This window comes from Carcharodon carcharias, chromosome 14 (genome assembly GCF_017639515.1).
Source record: "Carcharodon carcharias isolate sCarCar2 chromosome 14, sCarCar2.pri, whole genome shotgun sequence".
Lineage (NCBI taxonomy): Eukaryota > Metazoa > Chordata > Chondrichthyes > Lamniformes > Lamnidae > Carcharodon > Carcharodon carcharias.
The window spans coordinates 17794586-17814150 of NC_054480.1; the positions used below are offsets into that span (position 1 = coordinate 17794586).

The 19565-nt window shown below is 43.5% G+C and overlaps 1 protein-coding gene across 1 annotated transcript; it reads right to left on the reverse strand.

The window, feature by feature from the left end:
• Positions 1 to 846: 846 nt before the first annotated feature.
• LOC121287498 (osteoclast stimulatory transmembrane protein-like) lies at positions 847 to 16071 on the reverse strand. The gene is made up of 3 exons (XM_041205432.1): positions 16055 to 16071; positions 5908 to 6973; positions 847 to 1218 (listed from the first exon to the last, which is right to left on the reverse strand). Exons 1-3 carry the CDS (start codon positions 16069 to 16071, stop codon positions 847 to 849), a joined length of 1455 nt encoding a protein of 484 aa, XP_041061366.1.
• Positions 16072 to 19565: the final 3494 nt, after the last annotated feature.

Here is a 19565-nt window from a genome sequence, read left to right on the forward strand (position 1 = left end):
TGGAACAACAAATAGTTAGCCTAGTTGTTCGGGGCTGTGGATATTCTATTGTTAAATTCTGGAGATTGCTCTCAGTTATCTTTAAGAATGAGGGGAGAGACTCTTGGAAAATTTGCTCATTGTGATTTATCTTACTCAGAAGCTTAAATAAATTGGGCTAGTGCATATTATATAAAGCTGACTGGAAGGAGTAGGCTCAATGAGCTCTCTTGCTACCTGTTTTCTTATGATAGCGTGGGAAGAATGGCTCCTCTGATGAGATGCAGCATTCTTACTGATTCTCAAAGGGGGAGCCATAATTTGGTGCAATGGAACCATTCCTGGGGCACTCCAGAAATCTCCAGATTTCTCATGTGGCCAATCCAGTCCACAATGGCCATCAGTGAATAATGTGGAGTGGAAAAGTAACTTTGTGTACATATTGAACCTAATTTTTGTCAGTGAGTTTGTGGTAAGTTTTTTGACCATCTTCAGTGACCGCACCCAGGGTAATTAAAAAAGATTTTGTGGTTGCACCTCCAGGAAATGAGGGGAACAACAATCACTGAACATTTTGCCAGTAGTGTGTAATTTGCCACCGTCAACACTACCAAATGAGGCTGTACAAGGGATATAACTCTGGGGCTCTCCCATTGCAATTCTGTGGGATGTTCCACATGGATGTACTCTATTGCAATGAACAGTGCACAACACATTATCAACACAGGGCTGGCCTTGAGTGATGCCAGAGGTGGTTGCATTATTGGTCAGACAGCGGTGTCAATATTCACTTGGATTTTTTTTTAACATTTTATTTCTACTCTGATACTTTAAAATACACCCTAAAAAGCCAAGCCAGTCAGTAGGTTACAGTTGCATCTTGCATTGTTTTTCGAAGGTCACGTTGCATTGCTCTGACACAGTGAAGATAACTATTTTGTTTTCAAATTGATGTTCTGAATCTCTCAGCATCTTTTGGTGGAGATAGTTGATCCTTTCATCTTCCCGTTGCTCGAAGAAGGTTGCAGAAATTTTCCTTCGTACACGCAAAGCATAGGTTTCCAAAAATACTGTTGTGTAAGCAATCGCGTAGAGCAGGCAGACAATACAGATGACTTCGACGTTTGGGTGAGATGGCTGGAACATGCAACCATCAGGCATAAAGATGAAATTCCTGGGGAAATAAGCTTGCCGATTTATTAAGGGCACAGATACTCCAGGGATTACCAACATACGTACCTGAAAAAAGACCAATTCATTTTAAAATTCTATCATAAATAAGAACATCAACTGTATATATATATATATATATATAGAAACAACATAAACAACAAGAAAATGTTAAGATCCTCTTTATCCCAAGTTACTATGTTACAGTTAATTGTCATATTAAAATAACTACCTTATGGTGATAGGAGAGGATTAATTGTACTTGGGAATTAACAATTCCAGTGACTGTAAATTTCATCCTTTAAGCCACTCCCAGCTGTATGTGCAGACTATGATGGCTAATACCATAATGGCAGTGGCAGAGGTGGTGTAGTGGCAATGTTGCTGGATCAATCATGCAGTGGCCCAGGCCAATGCTCTGGGGACATAGGGTTCAAGATTCACCATAGCAGCCGGGGTAAATCAAATTCAATTAATTCAAAAATCTGGACTTGAAGGCTAGTCTTACTAATGGTGACCACAAAACTATCACTGATTGGTATTAAAAACCCAATGGGTTCACTGGTCTCCTTTAGGGAAAGAAATCAGCCATCTTTACATATTTGGCCTAAATGTGATGCCAGACTCACATCCATGTTGTTGACTCTTAACTGTACTCAAGGGCAATTAGGGAAGGGCAATACTGACTTCCAGATCGCATGATGAATTAAAAAAAAGATAAACCATCTACATCTATTAGTTAAATTACAGCTGTAATTCAATGTCACTTCATGGAATGAGGTCATTTGGACCATCATGCCTGTGCCAGCTCTTTGAAAGAGTTACATAGGTATTCACTGTTCTATAGATAAACCACCTGAACCCCTCAAATTTCATCCTTTAAGCCACTCCCAGCTGTATGTTAAGTATATATTAAGAAAATTAAAGGTCTATTTATTACTTCTGTATATTGCTATTGAGCAGCCTGTTTAATCCATTGGATAGGCAACAAACAGTGACCAAGACTTGAACTGAGTCACTCGCTTCCTTGCGAAAAGTTCCTTGTTTGTAATTATCCATATTAAATTATTTAAGCCACGGGTATAACATTTCATTTGTCAGATTTTCTATTTCTAAACAACTCCTTGTTTCCAGTCACTTCCAATCTTTAAAAGATTTATTATTTGCCTGAAGTTACTCCTCTATTTTGTCCAATGACCCACTTCCATTTTGACATATTAATCCAGCCAGCTGATATCCTGGTTACAGTACCAAGTGGAGAGGAAGTGAACTTGTTATTAATGGTTGTAGCCATTTTGAATGGTCTAAATATTCTGATGTGCATGGAGCAATAGAATGATAGTAGGAGGAAGACACAAAGGATCTGTGAGTGAGATACAAGTAGATGTACAGTAACAGAAAGGAGTTCTATCAATTTCCCAGCGGAAGATAAACAAAAACCCCTCAAGGCAATGGCAGGAATGGAAAACCATAGAAGCCTCATGGAGATTCAGGACATCATTTTGTTCTTAAGTTCATACCGCAGGAGAAAAATGAGACTCTAGAAAAATCTGAAACCCTCAATTAAATAAGAGTCGCAGTCTCAGGTTTCTGTTATGCTATAGGACCAATCTCCCAAGTTCTGCTGTTGGCGAGTCTTGCCTTTAGTCATTGATTTACATGGAATTGTATTGAATTTGCAGCACAGAAACAGGCTATTCGGCCCAGCAAGTCCCGACTGGTATTTATGCTCCACCTGAGCCTCCTCCCACCATTCTTCATCTAATCCAGCAGTCAACACATCTTTTATTTTTCATCCTTCATGTTTTCCCTTAAATGCCATCTACACACATCACCCCAACTATTTCTTGTATTTGACATTTCAACCACTCGCTGGGTAAAGAAATTCCTCCTTGAGATCTATACTGGATTTTTACTGACTATCTTATGTTTGCAGCCTGTAGTTCTGGTCTCACCTGCAAGTGGAAACATTTTTTTCACATCAGTCCTAATGCCCCTTTCATTAGCTTAAGGACCTTTATCAGGTCACCCCTCCCCCAAAACCACTCCCCCCAGGTTTTCTCTTTCCTAGAGAAAAGAGCCTCAGGCTGTTCAATCTTTCCTGACATTTATAACCCTTTGAGTCTTTTTGCACATCCTCCAGAGTCTCCATATCCTTCCCATAATATACAGCCCAGAACGCTTCACAATATTTCATATGTGGTCTAACCATATGTCTACACAACATAACTTCTCTGCTTTTCAATTCTATCCCTTTATAAATGGACTCCAGTTTTTTGTTTGCTTTCTTTATTGCCTTAATAACCTACATCGCTCCCTTTATTGATTTGCATACTTGCACCTCCAGATCCCTCTGTTCCTGAAATGCATTGAGACACATATGTTCCAAAGAGTGGCCGGAATTTTGTTGGTGCAGCGGGGTCCCCAATGACTAGCCCAAAAGCCAGGACAACCCCGCCTTGGCTGTTTTTGGGATCCCCGGCTGCATTTTCCTGCCGCCTGGCAACTAATTAGCTGCCATCGGTTTGCCCGCCCCCAAGAGCTGAAAACCAATTGGAGGGCTGATAGTGAGGGCTGTTTGTAAGGGCTGGGGGTGTGGGGGGAAATAGGAAGGTACCCCCACCCTCAGCCCGCAGGGAGGCCCAGGGTTCACCAGTAGGTCTCCCTATGTAGCAGAGAGCCCTACTTGCTACTGGTAAAATGCCAGCGGCAGTGGGAAGAAGCCCTTAATTGGCCATTTAAGTGGCTCAATTGGCCTCTGGAGGGAAGGCCATCCTCCACCTTTCCTGCCAATGGTAAAATCCCATGACAGCAGGAAGACAACAGGCACTCCACCCCCACCACCCACCTTCCAGCCATCTCTGGAGGGCTGGTAGAATCCATATATATATCCACACAAGTGGCCTCTTTCCTCCCACCAAAATGTACTACCTCGCATTTATCTGTATTGAAGTTTATATTTGCAACGCTATTTTGCTATCACTTTTTTTTAACATGCTTCAACCATTCAGAGGGTTGGCTGCTGTATATCAACTCTCTTTTTAGTTCCTGCCTTGAGATAGCCTGTGTCTCTGCGTTAATATTCTCTTATATAACTCTTGGCTCCCAGAAAGGGAACTTCTCTGTCATTGTAGAATCTGCTGCAGTTAGAACTCCACCCAGCAATGTAACAAAAACAATCCTAGCAACACAATAAAGAAAGAGTTGCATTTATATACCACCTTTTATGAGCACTGGACATCCCAAAGTGCTATATGCAATTACACATCATTAGTTTTATTCATAGAGTGGTTGTTTGCAAGAATTTCAAAGAAAATGATATTGCCCATATTGACATTAATTATTAGGAAACACCAACCATATTCTGGCCAATATTTGTCCCTCAACTAGCATTACTTAAAGTAACATATTGCCTGATCATTGCTCTTTGTGGGAGCTTGCTGTGTGCAAATTGGCTGCAGCGTTTCCCACATCACAACAGTGATTACACTTTATTGGCTGTAAAGCTCTTTGGATGTCCTGAGGCCATGGAAGGTGCTATATGAATGTGCAACTTTCTTTCCTTTGTAATTGTTATCTGGAGCAGAAGCCAGACAAAGAGATGAAGCGGAGAGGGGCGCTGTGTTTCAGGATGCATCACAACAAGAAACAAGAACAGTCAAGTCATCCTAGAATTGCGGAGGGTAAGAATTAATTTTCCCCAGTTGCAAACTGTCCTGTTAAATTAATCCCTTTAGCTTCACACACGTTCCCAGCATAGCAGAAGCAGTGAGTCCTTAAAAATAACCACCCTCCTTCTCGTCTCAACAGCGCATGAGAGAGACCTGAGGAAGCAAAGGAAATATAACTCACGAAATAAAAAATCAGGGCGTGGTAAGAATTTGTCTAAATGTGAGCAATGGTAGCTACACTTGTGAACATTTTCTCTGATCTGTATGTCTAGCAAGATCATAAATATTTTCTCTTAGAGCTTACTTATAGCTTCATTAAAAAAATCAGTAAACCTTTGTTAGCCCACTTATATTATAGTTATGCATATCTTATGTAGTCCTCTGTAATATCCAAACAGGCCATTCAGCCCAATGGTTCCATGCTGATATCTAGGCTCCATAAGAGCGTTCTTTCAACTTTCTCCATCTAATCCCATCAGCATAACCAAACCTTTCTCCCTCCCTTAGCTAGCTTCCTTTTAAATGTATCGAGGCTGTTTGCCTCAACTAGTCCTTGCAGTGGCAAGTTCAATATTCTAACCACTCTCTGGGTAAAGACACTTCTCCAGAATTCCCTATTGGATTAATCAGTGACATCTTATATTTATGGCCCTGGGCTCTAGCCTCCCTGCCCAAAGTGGAAACATCTTCTCTACGTCTGGTCTTTCAAGTTATTTCCTAGCCTTAAAGACCCCTATCAAACCATCGCTCAGTTTTCTCTTTACTAGAGGAAAGAGCCCAGCCTGTTTAAACTTTGGAAAGAGGTATATACTCTCATTTTGATAAATCTGTTTTGCACCTTCTCCAGTGACACTATATCCTTTTTATAATATGGAGATCACAATGGATCATAGTACTCCAAGCATAATCTAACCAAGGTTCTATAAAAGCTTAACATAACTTCTCTGCTTTTGAATTTTGTCCCTCTGGAAATTAATCCCATTTCTATGTTTATTTTTTTAGTGGCCTTATTAACCTGAATGTCAACCAGAGTTTCATCGTCTCTGGGAGGAAAACAGAACTAAAGAGAAAGTAAAGTCATGTTTACATTGTATGTAAGTTCCAAAGTGATCGGTACAGGCGGAATATCGGCAATCCAAAGCAAGATCTGTGAGGTAAGTCTGAAGACAACAAAATCTGTTGCTATGATAACTGCAGACAGGGCTAAGTATGCTGTGCTGATCACCATTTGTTTCACACATCTGGCTGTTTCATCTGAGGACATCTTCAACCCTGTGGATCTGATTAGTTTTTTACTGGAGGTCCGGCAAGGTATGGGCACCCCCTTGCTTGTCTGCATCAACTGAGCCAGCCTGCTAGTTATATACACGTTGTCAAACTGCACATTTGTCAGATAGCCCTTGAGGTACCAAGCTGATGTTAGGGTCAGATAGAAGAAAACAAAGCCAGCAAGTACTCTGTTGGTGTACAAATTGATCTTGCTGAGTATGGTCTGCATCATAAGAAAGTTGCTTTGGATTTCTTTGCCAACAACATGTAGATGGGTCTTGATTGCTGAATGGTTGATGTTTGAATTAAAGTTCCATTCCACTTTCGATCTTGTAACCATGTTGCTCGCTGAGATTTTGTCTACCAGCGTGATTAGATCTTCGTCCAGCACATTTTTAACCTCGCTTATGATATTAGTCAAGTTCAGGAGGCTTTGGGTTGAGGTCAGAGCAACACAGTGAACTACTTTGAGAACAATCTTGATATTTCCCATAATATTGGGGATTATGTTGATGGCAACAAGCATGAAGCACGCGGAAAGGAGCAAATCACGGCCTTGTTTTGTGCCTAATGTGGGGATCACCATAGTGAACACGCAACGTACAGGATGGGCCAGGAAGAGGAGCAGGAACATGGTGCCCGTGAACACACAGGTTATCGTATTGCACAAGAATGCTCCGTACTTCAGAGATGAAAACATCCAGTTGTGCAACAGGCCACTGCTGATCGCACATATACTCGAACATAACAGGAAGAGGACCAATAGTTCTTTCCAGCAGGCTGGAGTAGGTTTAGAGTAAGCAGCCCATGAGAACTGCATGACTTGCTTCATTTTTTCAGCCCATTTATTCCCACAAAAAATGGAGGCCTCCAATTTACAGTATCTGCAGGGGAAAGAAATGAATCTTTAGCCAGCTAAAATTTAAAGGTGATTACACAGAACCATTAAATATGAATCCATAAAGATTATAAATGGTAAGGCCACAGTTACAGTAGGCAATAAGTTCAGAATTTAAACTCTGCTTCAGTCTCACAACCTGTGCAATTCTGTGGAGATCCTGAGCATGAGATTCACACTCTGTAATTCAATATTGCTCCCTTAACCAACATTCCCATAAACTAGTAATCTGGATATTCATTCAGTTGTTTGCGAGATGATGCTGTGTGTAAAATTGGCTGCTACAGTGACTGAACTTCTAAAGTAATTAATTGGTTGTGAAGTGATTTGAGAAATCCTTTCAGTCATGAAAGGCACTTCATAAATGCAAGTTCTTTCTTTTTTAGCTAGTACCTTTTTGTTGATTTTAAACACTCTTTGCTTCACAATTTTTAATTTGTCATTTAAAATAATTTTCAAGAAAATTCGATCAGCTTTGGTTTTATCCATAATAAACAGACTGATCATCTCTCCCTCAAAAACTACTTAAAAAGTCATCAAAGTGCAGGGACTGAGAAAGTTGTTTCTTGCAAGATTTAATAAGAAAGTGAGCATTTGCTCTTTATCACTGATATGTTATCAGATCTTTACATTTTACAATATGTTTATTTTTAGATCCCTTCTATTTTTCTTCCTCTACATCCCTCCTCATTCCCTTTCCACCTCTCTCTTCCAAGTCTCCCTTTGTAGAGGCACATTTCTCTCCCTTTCACAGGGGCTGTTTCTCCCTCTTGCCCTCTTCATGGAGACACATTCTCCTCCCCTCTGGTCACAGAGATAGATGGGCTCCACGCTGCCAACATTCAGAGGAGATGGTGATAGCAGTAATGTTACTGGACCAGAGGCCCAAACTAATGTTCTGGGGGGCATGGGTTCAAATCCCACCACAACTGCTGGTAGAATTTAAATTTAATTACTAAAATCTGAAATTGAAGGCTTGTCTCAGTAGTAATGGATGGCAACTATCACTGGTTATTGTAAAAACCCATCTGGTTCACTGATGCCCTTTAAGGAAGGAAATCTGCCATCCTTACCTGGTATGGCCTACATGTAACTCCAGATCCACAGCAATGTGGTTGACTCTTAACTGCCTCTGAAATTACCTACTAAGTCATTTGAGGGCAAATAGAAATGGTCAACAAATGCTGACCCTGCTATCTGTTCCTATATCCCATGAAAGAGTACATTGGTTTGGCCAAAAGCATTGCCATACCAGAACTTCTCAACTGGAGTTTGCAGTTTGCAATGAAGCAGCAGCATCAGAAAGGAGTCAAGCCCAACAATAATGAATGCATCAGAGAGCAGAGCTTAGGCATTCTCCCTGGGAAACAGACCTTGATCCATAGGTTATGTGGCAATTCAACTAATATCCTGGGATGTACAATCATCGCAAGGTTTCCAATTTTTCAGTAGGCAAGGTACATTGGTTACCCCCCCACACCCCCCCCACCCCCCACCCCACCCCTCCCACCCACCATCCCCCTAACAACATGGGTGCAAAGCAAAGATCAAAAGACTTGGGCAAGCAAGTAAGAGACCTTGTTCAATGTTGTTACATATTCTATTCTATAATGGAATGTATGGGGCCAATTTTCCTCCTGTACCTCTTGCCTGCTGCTTGTCAGACAAGGTATATTCAAGGTGCATTCTGCTGGATTTGTCCTAAACCTAGACTTGCATTTGCAAGTTGAGATCATTCAGCTGAGTCCCGAACATGGCTCAGTTCCAAGTCTGCCCCTTGGCATGGCCTTATGGTGTGGAGTTGGATCAGCCCGAGAGAGGGCAGAACAGTCAGCAGGCTGCAGCACTGACTCTCCAACATCTCCCTATAGTCAATGAAAGAAAGAAGGGCGTTCATTCAGAATTATTTTATTGACCCCCTACTTTCTAAAGGCCCAATTCTACTGGTGTTGCTGAAATTTGATGTCCTTGAGTTAACATCAAACTGAAACAAGAGAACTTATATTCCTCCTCCCATCTCATTAGCATATCTGCTTTTTGCTCAAGGCAATTTTGAGAGTGAGCAGTCCTTACCTCCCTAGGGAGAATTTCCCAAACATCATTATGTGGGTGGAGACCTGGATAAGGGTAACATTTTGGCTACCTATTGATCAGACCACCGTCACCACAAGTACTGCATTGTTTCAAAGAGAAGAGCCATCATCGCCTTCTTCAGATAAACAAAATAGATTAAAATAAAGGTCAATAAAATAGGTATGTTTTTGGTTCGCTTTGTCCGGTGAACACTAGCTGCGCCCTTGATACTAACACATTAGTTGGTGCTTGAAACAATATAGGCAGAGAGACTGATTAAATGAACAAACAGTGATAATTTATTGGAACTAAGAACAGAGCACAACACCATGTGTGCTTCTTCAATCACATCCAGCTCTAGACTTACAGTTACCCAAGAAGCTCGTGCTGTGTAGTGATTGGCCAACACAGTCACATGGTCAACTAACTACATTCTGTTAAAGGTACATAGCACTCCACTTTACCACATATATATGGGAAAGAAATAGGATTTTTCCAGTATTGCCCATTGCCTTCAAAAAGATTGAACTTTTTGATCAAAACGGATTCAAATGACAAATGAATCAGTTCGTATTGAAAATTGTATCCTCTTTAAAAGATGTCCCTGTTAAACCACATCCCCATTAAATAGTATCAACAGCATACTTTGCAAATGGTAGCGCACCAAAGACTACAAACTTCCACAGTCTATGGAATTGTATGAGGTGGATGTGGGGATGGTGGCTTGGAAAAGTCAGCTGAAAGCCGACATGCCAGGAAGAAGTCGGCCTGCAGCTATAACATGGCAGCATCAGAGCCCACTAGTGTGCATTAATAGTTCTATAACTTCCACCTCCTCTGCTAACCTGAAAAATTATTTCATATATTGACCTTTATCAATAGCAATTTGGAGGAGCACTCAGCTGATGAATCAGTGCTCCTCCATGTTGAACACCACTTGGAGGAAGCACTGAGGGCAGCAAAGGCACAGAATGTACTTTGGGTGTGGGACTTCAACCTCCATCACCAACAATGGCTCAGTAGCACCACTGCTGAACGGGCTGGCCGTGTCCTAAATGACATAACTTCTAGACTGGGTCTGTGGCAGGTGGTGAGGGAACCAACAAGAGGGAAAAGCATACTTGACCTCATCCTCATCAACCTGCCTGCCGCAGATACATCTATCCATAACAGTATTGGTTGGAATGACCACTGCATAGTCATTGTGGAGACAAAGCCCTGTCTTCACATTGACGATACCCTCCATTGTGTTGGGTGGCACTACCACCATGCTAAATGGGATAGATTTCAAACAGATCTAGCAACGCTAGACTGTGCCCTCAGTAGCAGCAGAATTGTACTTGAACACAATCTGTAACCTCATAGTCTGGCATATCTCTCACTAAACCATCACCATCAAGACAGGGGATCAACCCTGGTTCAATGAAGAGTGCAGGAGACCATGCCAGGAGCAGCACCAGGCATACCTAAAAATGAGGTGTCAATCTGGTGAAGCTATAACACAGGACTACTTGTATGCCAAACAGCATAAGCAGCAAGTGATAGACAGAGTTAAGCAATCCCACAACCAATGGATCAGATCTAAGCTCTGCAGTCCTGCCTCATCCAGTCATAAATGGTGGTAGACAACTAAACAACTCACTGGAGGAGGAGGCTCCATAAATATTCCCATCCTCAATGGTGGGAGAGCCTAGCACATCAGTGCAAAAGATAAGGCTGATGTAATTGTTACAATCTTCAGCCAGAAGTGCTGAGTGGATGATCTATCGCTGCCTCTTCCGGAGGTCCCCAGCATCACAGATGCCAGTCTTTAACCAATCCAATTCACTCCATGTGATATCAAGAAATGGCTGAAGGCACTAGATAGTGCAAAGGCTATGGGTCCTGACAATATTACGGCAATAGTACTGAAGACTTCTGCTCTAGAACTTCCTGTACCCCTAGCCAAGCTGTTCCAGAACAGCTACAACACTGGCATCTAACCAGCAATGTAAAAAATTGCCCAGGTATGTCCTGTACAGAAAAAGCAGGACAAATTCAACCTGGGTAATTTCCACCCCATTAGTCTACTCACCGTCATCAATAAAGTAATGGAAGGGGTCATCAACAGTGCTATCAAGTGGCACTTGTTTAGCAATAACCTGCTCACTGATGCCCAGTTTGGGTTCTGCCAGGGCCACTCAGTTCCTGACCTCATTACAGCCTTGGCTCAAATATGGACAAAAGAGCTGAACTCTCGAGGTGAAGTGCGAGTGACTGCCCTTGACATCATTTGACTGAGTGTGGCATTAAGGAGCCCTAGCAAAACTGGAGTCAATGGAAATCAGGGAGAAATCTCTTCACTGGTTGGAGTCATACCTAGCACAAAAGAAAATGATTGTGGTTGTTGGAGGTCAGTCATCTCAGCTCCAGGATATCACTGCAGGAGTTCCTCAGGATAGTGTCCTTGGCCCAGTCATCAATGCTGCTTCATCAATGACCTTCCTTCCATCATAAGATCAGAAGTGGGGATGTTCGCTGCTGATTGCACAATGCTCAGCGTCATTGGCAACTCCTCAGGTACTGAAGCAGTCCATGTCCAAATGCAGCAAGACCTGGACAATATCCAGGCTTGGGCTGACAAGTGACAAGTAACCTTTGCGCCACGCAAGTGTCAGGCAATGACCATCTCTAACAAACAAGAATCCAACCATTGCCCCTTGATGTACAATGGCATTACCATCACAGAATCCCCCACTATCAACATCCTGGGGGTTACCATTGACCAGAAACTGAACTGGACTAGCCGTATAAATATTGTGGCTACAAGAGCAGGACAGAGGAAAGGAATTGTGTGACGAGTAACCCACCTCCTGACTCCCCAAAGCCTGTCCACCAACTACAAGGCACAAGTCAGGAGTGTGATTGAATATCCCCCACTTGCCTGGATCAGAGCAGCTCCCATGACACTCAAGAAGCTTGACACCGTTCAGGACAAAGCAGCCTGCTTGACTGGCACCACATCCACAAACATTCACTTCCTTCACCATCAATGCACTGTAGCAGCAGTGTGTGCCATTTACAAGATGCACTGCAGGAATTCACCAAGGCTTCTTCCATAGCTCCTTCCAAACCGATGACCACTGCCATTTAGAAAGACAGAGGCAGCAGATAGATGGAAACACCATCAACTGGAAGTTCCCCTCCAAGTCACTCATCATCCTGACTTGGAAATATATTGCCGTTCCTTCACTGTCGCTGGATCAAAATCCTGGAATTCCTTCCCTAACAGCACTGTGGGTGCACGGTTCAAGAAGGCAGCTCACCACCACCTTCTGAAGAGCAACTAGGGATTGGCAATAGATGCTGGCCCAGCCCACATCCCATGAATGAATTTTTAAAAATTACATCAAAGACACTCTAGTGCCTAGCAATAAAAAAAATGTGTGAAATTAGCTTAGGCAGTAGCTACTGTGGAAAAGTCTATTAGGTACAGGGTAAATGAGCTGCTGATTTACTATAATCTATTTTGCAGTACTGCTGAATCCCATTTCATCTCTGATGTCTAAATAGCTAAATAGTGCAGTTGGAAACACTTGTTTGAATATGAATAGAGCATATTGCTGGAGCAGATGGTGTTGAATTTCAGATATATTATTGGTGCCGAATGCTCTGCAGGAGTATTACAGATAAAATGGATGAGTTAAGGGTGAGGATTGACACGTGGAATTATGATATAGTAGCCACTGAGATGTGGGTGAGGGAGGGGCAGGATTGGCAGCTCAACATTCCGGAATATAGACTCTTCAGGCGAGACGGGGAGGGGGTAAAAGAGGAGGAAGCATTGCTTCTTATTAACTTATTAGTTAAGGAGTCAGTTACTGCAGTAAGGAGAGATGATATCTTGGAGGGGGCATCAAATGAAGCTTTGTGGGTAGAGTTTAGGAATAAAAAAGGGGCAGCCACATTGTTAGGTGTTTATTATAGACCCCCAGATAGTCAGCGGGAAATTGAGGAGTAAATAGGTGCACAATTTGTGGAGGTGTGTAAAAACAATAACAATAGGGTAATTATAATAACATTAATTGGGAAAGACATATTGTTAAGGGCTTGGATGGAGTGGATTTCTTGAAATGTCTACGGGAGAACTTTTTAGGTCAATACGTAGAGGGTCCACAAGGGGTGGAGCAGTGCTGGACCTAATTCGGGGGAATGAAGCCGGACAGGTGGCTGAGGTGGTGGTGGGGGAGCATTTTAGTGATAGCGACCACAACAAGGTACAGTTTCAGTTTGTTATGGACAACGACATAGACAGGTTGCAAAAAAATATTCTGGATTGGGGGAGAGTGGATTTTAGTAAAATAAGGCAGGATCAGGCCAAGATAGACTGGGAACAGCTACTTGTGGGGAAATATTCAGAGGAGCAGTGGGGGGTGTTCAAAAAGGAAATGGGGAGGGTACAGGCTCAACATGTTCCCTCTAGGGTGATAGGAAGGAGTAACAAGCCCAGAGAACCATGGATGACCAGAAATATTCAGGTTATGATGAGAAGGAAAAGAGAGGCTTTTAGCAGGTACAAGGGAAGCAAATCAGTGGAGGCATTAGTGGAGTACAGAAAGTGCAGGGTGGAGCTTAAGAAAGGAATTAGGAGAGCAAAGAGGGGATATGAGAAAGCTCTGGTTGGTAAAAGTAGGGAAAATCACAAGATATTCTATAAGTATATCAATAGGAAGAGGATAACTAGGGAAAGAGTAGGGCCTATAAGGGACCAAGGGGGAAATCTATGGGTGGAGCCAGAGGACATCGCTAGGGTGTTGAATGAATACTTCACATCCGTCTTCACCCAAGAAAATGAGGATGAAGGTATTGAACTCAGGGAGAGAGACTGTGAGGTTCTTGAGGTTCTTAAGCAAATTGATATAGAGAGTGACAAGGTATTGGAGGTGTTGGCAGGCTTAAAAGTGGACAAATCTCCAGGTCCAGGTGATTTGTGTCCCAGACTGCTGAGGGAGACAAAGGAAGAGATCGCAGGGGCTCTGACCCAAATCTTTAATTCCTTTCTGGCCATGGAGGAGGTGCAAGAGGACTGGAGAACAGCTAATGTGGTTCCACTATTTAAGAAGGGGTGTAGAGATAAGGAAGGGAACTACGGACCAGTGAGTCTCACTTCAGTGGTAGGGAAACTATTGGAGAAAATTCTGAAGGAGATAATCTATCTCCACTTGGAGAGGCAAGGTTTGATCAGGGATAGTCAGCATGGCTTTGTCAGAGGGAGGTCATGCCTAACAAATTTGATTGAATTTTTTGAGGAGGTGACTAGGTATGTAATTGAGGGTAGTGAAATTGATGCAGTTTATATGGATTTCAGCAAAGCCTTTGACAAGGTCCCATATGGGAGATTTATAAAGAAGGCAAATGCACATGGGATACAGGGTAATTTGATAAGGTGGATTCAAAATTGTCTTAGTTGTAGGAGATAGAGGGTGATGACAGAAGGATACTTTAGTGACTGGAAGCCAGTGTCCAGTGGCATACCACAGGGATCTGTGCTCGGTCCCCTATTATTTGTCATTTATATAAATGACATAGATGACTATGTGGGGGGTAGAATTAGTAAGTTTGCGGATGACACAAAGATTGTCCGGGTGGTTAACAGTGAGGTTGAGCGTCTTGGGCTACAGGAAGATATAGATGGGATGGTCAAATGGGCAGATAAGTGGCAGATGGAATTTAACCCTGAAAAGTGTGATACACTTTGGAAGGAGTAATTTGACAAGGAAGTATTCAATGAATGGCATGACACTAGGAAGTTCTGAGGAACAAAGGGACTTTGGCGTGTGTGTCTATAGACCTCTGAAGGCGGAGGGTCATGTTAGTGGGGTGGTGAAAAAGGCATATGGGACACTTGCCTTTATCAATCGAGGCATAGATTACAAAAGTAGGGAGGTCATGTTGGAGTTGTATAGAATCTTGGTGAGGCCACAGCTGGAGTGCTGTGTGTAGTTCTGGTCACCACATTATAGGAAGGATGTGATTGCACTGGAGGGGTGCAGAGGAGATTCGCCAGGATGTTGCCTGGGATGAAACATTTAAGTATGAAGAGAGGCTGGATAGACTTGAGTTGTTTTTGTTAGAGCAGAGAAGACTGAGGGGCAACCTGATCGAGGTGTACAAGATTATGAGGGGCATGGACAGGGTGGATAGGGAGCAGCTGTTCCCCTTAGTTGAAGGGTCAGTCACAAGGGGACATAAGTTCAAGGTGAGGGGCAGGAGGTTTAGGGGGATGTGAGGAAAAACTTTTTTACCCGGAGGGTAGTGATGGTCTGGAATGCACTGCCTGGAAGGGTAGTGGAGGCAGGTTGCCTCACATCCTTTAAAAAATACCTGGATGAGCAGTTGGCACATCATAACATTCAAGGCTATGGACCAAGTGCTGGTAAATGGGATTAGGTAGGTAGGTCAGGTGTTTCTCACATGTCGGTGCAGACTCGATGGGCCGAAGGGCCTCTTCTGCAATGTGTGATTCTGTGATTCTGTGATTGAAGTATATTAAGGATATTTCCATTTTATATTAAGAATACTGGATTTTACGGTCCCCTGCTAGACGTGTTTTTGGCAGGGGAGCACGTGAAATATGTGGAGTGACGAGCTCACTGCCTTCCTGCCCACCCACCCCTTTCCCTATAATATGATGAGTGGGTAAGGTGCCCACTTGCCTGTCTGCCCTTAGGCATTTTGGCCCTTAACTCCCCAAGTAAGGGCCTAATTCCGCATCTGCTGGCATTATACAGTTGGCAGTGGAAGATGGACGAGAGTGGGCAGGCCACTTTTTGACAAACTCTGGTGAAAAAGCAGGAAGGGGGTGCCCTGTGAGCATTGGGGGCACCCCCTATGATGGTACCTCACCCTTTGTGCCTCCCTCCCACCTACCTCAAAAACTGAAACCTCCCCCACCCCCCTCCCTGCCCCTCACCCAGGTGTCGGATCCCTCCCTGCCCAAAAATCCTGAACGTACCTTAGTCCAGTGTCCATGTTGTCTTTGTGGGTCTGCTTGCAGTCCCAGCAGTGCCCCCAACTGAGTTCTGGAGCTCCTGAGGCTCTAGGAGTTGCTGGTCAATCTGATTGGCTGGCAGCTCTTGAGGGCGGGACTTCCTTCCGCTGAGGGGCAGAAGCCTCACACTGAACTTGTTTAGGCTGCCAGCATACACAACTGTTTTGTAAAAGTAAAAATAAATCTCAAACCTTCACCAGATCATTTTAGAAAGGATGTGAAGTCTTTAGAGAGGGCACGGTAAAAATTTACAAGAATGGCTCCAAGGGACGAGGTACTTCAATTTCTTGGATAGATTAGAGAAGTTGAGGTTGTTCTTAGAGGAGAGAAGGTTGAGAGGATATTTGATAGAGGAGTTCAAAATCATGAAGGGTCTGGAGAGAATAGATAAAGAGGAACCATTCCCGTTGACTGAAGCGCCGAGAACCAAAGGGCACAGGTTTAAGGTGACTGGCAAAAGAACCAAAGGCGACATGAGGGAAAACTTTTATACGTAGCAACTCGTTACAATCTGGAATGCACTGCCTGAGAGGATGGGTGGAGGCAGATTCAATCATGGCTTTCGAAAAGGAATTCGATCATCACCTGATGAGAGACAATTTTCAGGGCTACAATTTCCTGTGCTAGAATCTTTTACAACATTCTCTGATCCTCTGAAGGGTCACAAGCTTCTACTCTTTCAGTTCCTGCACAGATTGCAAATTGGAAAATTCTACAAGCTACACGTTTAGGATACACAGGCAATGCTGGGCCAATTGGCATATTCCTGTTCCCTCTGCACTGTAATGTTATAAGGTAACATTTCAGAGTACGGGTATAAGTCACACTGTCAGCGATGCTGCCTTCCAAGTAAAATGTTAAATTGATTTCCAGTCTGACCTCTTAGGTGGACATAAAAAGATTGCATGGCAATATTTGAAGAAGAGCAAGGGAGTTCTCCTGGAGTCTGGACAACGTTTATTCCCCAACACCTTGTCTGAAATAGATGATCATTTACCTCACCGCTGTTTATGGGATCTTGATCTGTACAAATTGGCTGTTGCGTACCCTGCAGCACAACAGCGACTACACTTAACTGTGCTTCATTGGCTTATGGATGGCCTGAAGTTACAAAAGGTGTTTTCTTTTATTCTACATTGTTGGGGCATAACGCCTTGTGATTAAGACCTATTTCTGGGGCACAGCAGTTGAGGCTCTACTTTTTATCTATTCACATTATATTTGAGGTTCAGGACCAAAGATGGAATGTTTTCCATTTCCCCATTTTGTATCCCTGATGTCAAAAAACATAAAAATTTACACTCAAAAGATAAAGGAAATAATTTTTGGGCTACTTAATATAGCAACAGAAGCAATTTATCATCTGGAACGTTACACACGTAGGGCTGAATTTTATGCATTCCCGCCGGGCATGTATGTAAAATGGGGGGTGGGGGTGGTGGCACTCCTGACCTGATCCCCCTAATATGCCAGGAGGGCAGACACCGAAATCATGAGCCTTCCCGCCATATGTAAATAAATAGTTAAAGGTCAATTAGCCTTGTTAGCAAGTCTAGTGACCTGGATAATATGCTGCCATAATACAGCTCGCATGGGCAGGTGAACAGGGGTGGCAAGGCCATTTTTTTTAAGGCCTAGATGAAAGGGAGGGGTTCACTGCATTCAGGGGTTGCCCTGCATATATTGGGGTCACTGCCTCCCCCCCCACCCCCATCGCAAGATTTCCATCCATCTTCCTCCCACACCCCTTCAAGACCCGGCCCTCTGTCCCATGGGCTCTAGGGTCGCCCCGCACCACCCCTCCCCCCAACCCCCCGCAACCCCGGTCTAAAATCACAGGACTTATTTTTAGGGGCAGCCATCGGACTCCTTCATGCGCCGTCTTGCAATCCATTCATGGTGTGGTTTCACCCCTTATTGGTTTTTTTGAAAAAAAAATTCAAGTAAAATTGGCCCTCATCAAGTTGACCTGCTGGTATCAGATACATAGGGCGGGGTTTTCAGGCTCTGCCAGGGTTGAGAACAGAGTTTTACGGGGCCCCAAAGTACCAATGCTGGACTGCGTGCTGGTTTCCCGACCCCTTTTTAGGCGCCAGCCGCTGTGGCTGAGGTGAGTTCGGGGGGCTGGCAGGGCTGCCCTATCCCACAAGGCAGGCAGCCACTTGGGCTCACTAAGAATCCTGCTAAGGGCCCTAGAAGGAGGCCAACTGAGATTGTCCAGTTTCCCGAAAAGACAGGGGTGTGTTTAATTGCCTAGTGGCAGGCACCCAGTGGCAGGTTGGTGGGTGCAGCGCTCCAGGCAGTCCATTAGGTCCTCTCTGCCTGCTTGGCAATGGGTCAACGTAAGATCATACAAAATAGGAGCAGGATTAGACCGCACGGCCTTGTCAAGCCTGTCCCGCCATTCGATAAAATCATGGCTGATCTTCAGCTTCAACTCCACTTTCCTGCCCAAAAGGCCATGGCCACCAATGAGAGGGCTCCTTCATGTTGAAGAACGCTCTCAATTACTCACCATCTACTGCAGCCCACTGGTCCTGTCAAGCTGGAAGGTTCACCCCGGGGAATGGATTCAGGACCCAGAAACAGTGTCTACCCTTGGCTCCCACCCGCCACGTATAAATCCAGCCCATAGTGTGGGTGCTGTTAAGGCCAGATTCGATAGAGGTGGCAGGACTTGTTTCCAAAAGGCTATTAGTGAATTATTTAATAGTTGGAACAGCTTTCTAGGCTTAAATCTGGTTTTATAAATCAGCAGATATATTGAATTCAATTTCACAACTTGACATGGCAGGGTTTGAAGTCAGAACCTCTGGACTGTTGGTTCAGTGTCACTTACTTACCTCATCCATATCAGATTGGCAACTAACAAAGGGTTCTGATTTGTATGCTGTACGAGTTGCTGTTGCACGGCTGTCTTAGGGCCATGATAGAGTGAAGATATCTCGCTGCATCACCTGCTTCTTCCTTCACCATGAGGCAGCCTCTTTGTAAGGCTATGTTGTGCAGCGTTGGAGCACACAACAATGATCCCCAATACCTTAGCATTGGTTTAAGTCTTATCCAGGAGACAGCATCACCAACATCTCCCTCATGTTACCTCCATCTAGAAGAATGAAACATGAACCCCCAATTTTCTGACTCAGAATTTGCCACTATAGCAAGCATTACTAAGAATTTTGTGCTCCAGTTTTCTCTATGTTAGTCAAAGTAACAGAAGATTTACAGAAATGTAAACCAATTTATGTGGTTACTAATTGTTATGTTTTACTTTGGGGTCACTTTGCTCATGAAGCAGTTACACGCTTATCAGTTGTCAGGTGAGTCAATTACAATATACTGCAGACGCAGAGACCAATATGAAATGAAGCATGTACTATTTATTTACACAGACAACAGAGCACTATCATGATGTGTGCTTCTCCAACCAGTCCCTACTCTAGACTAACATTAACATTATCCCGCGCTACACAGC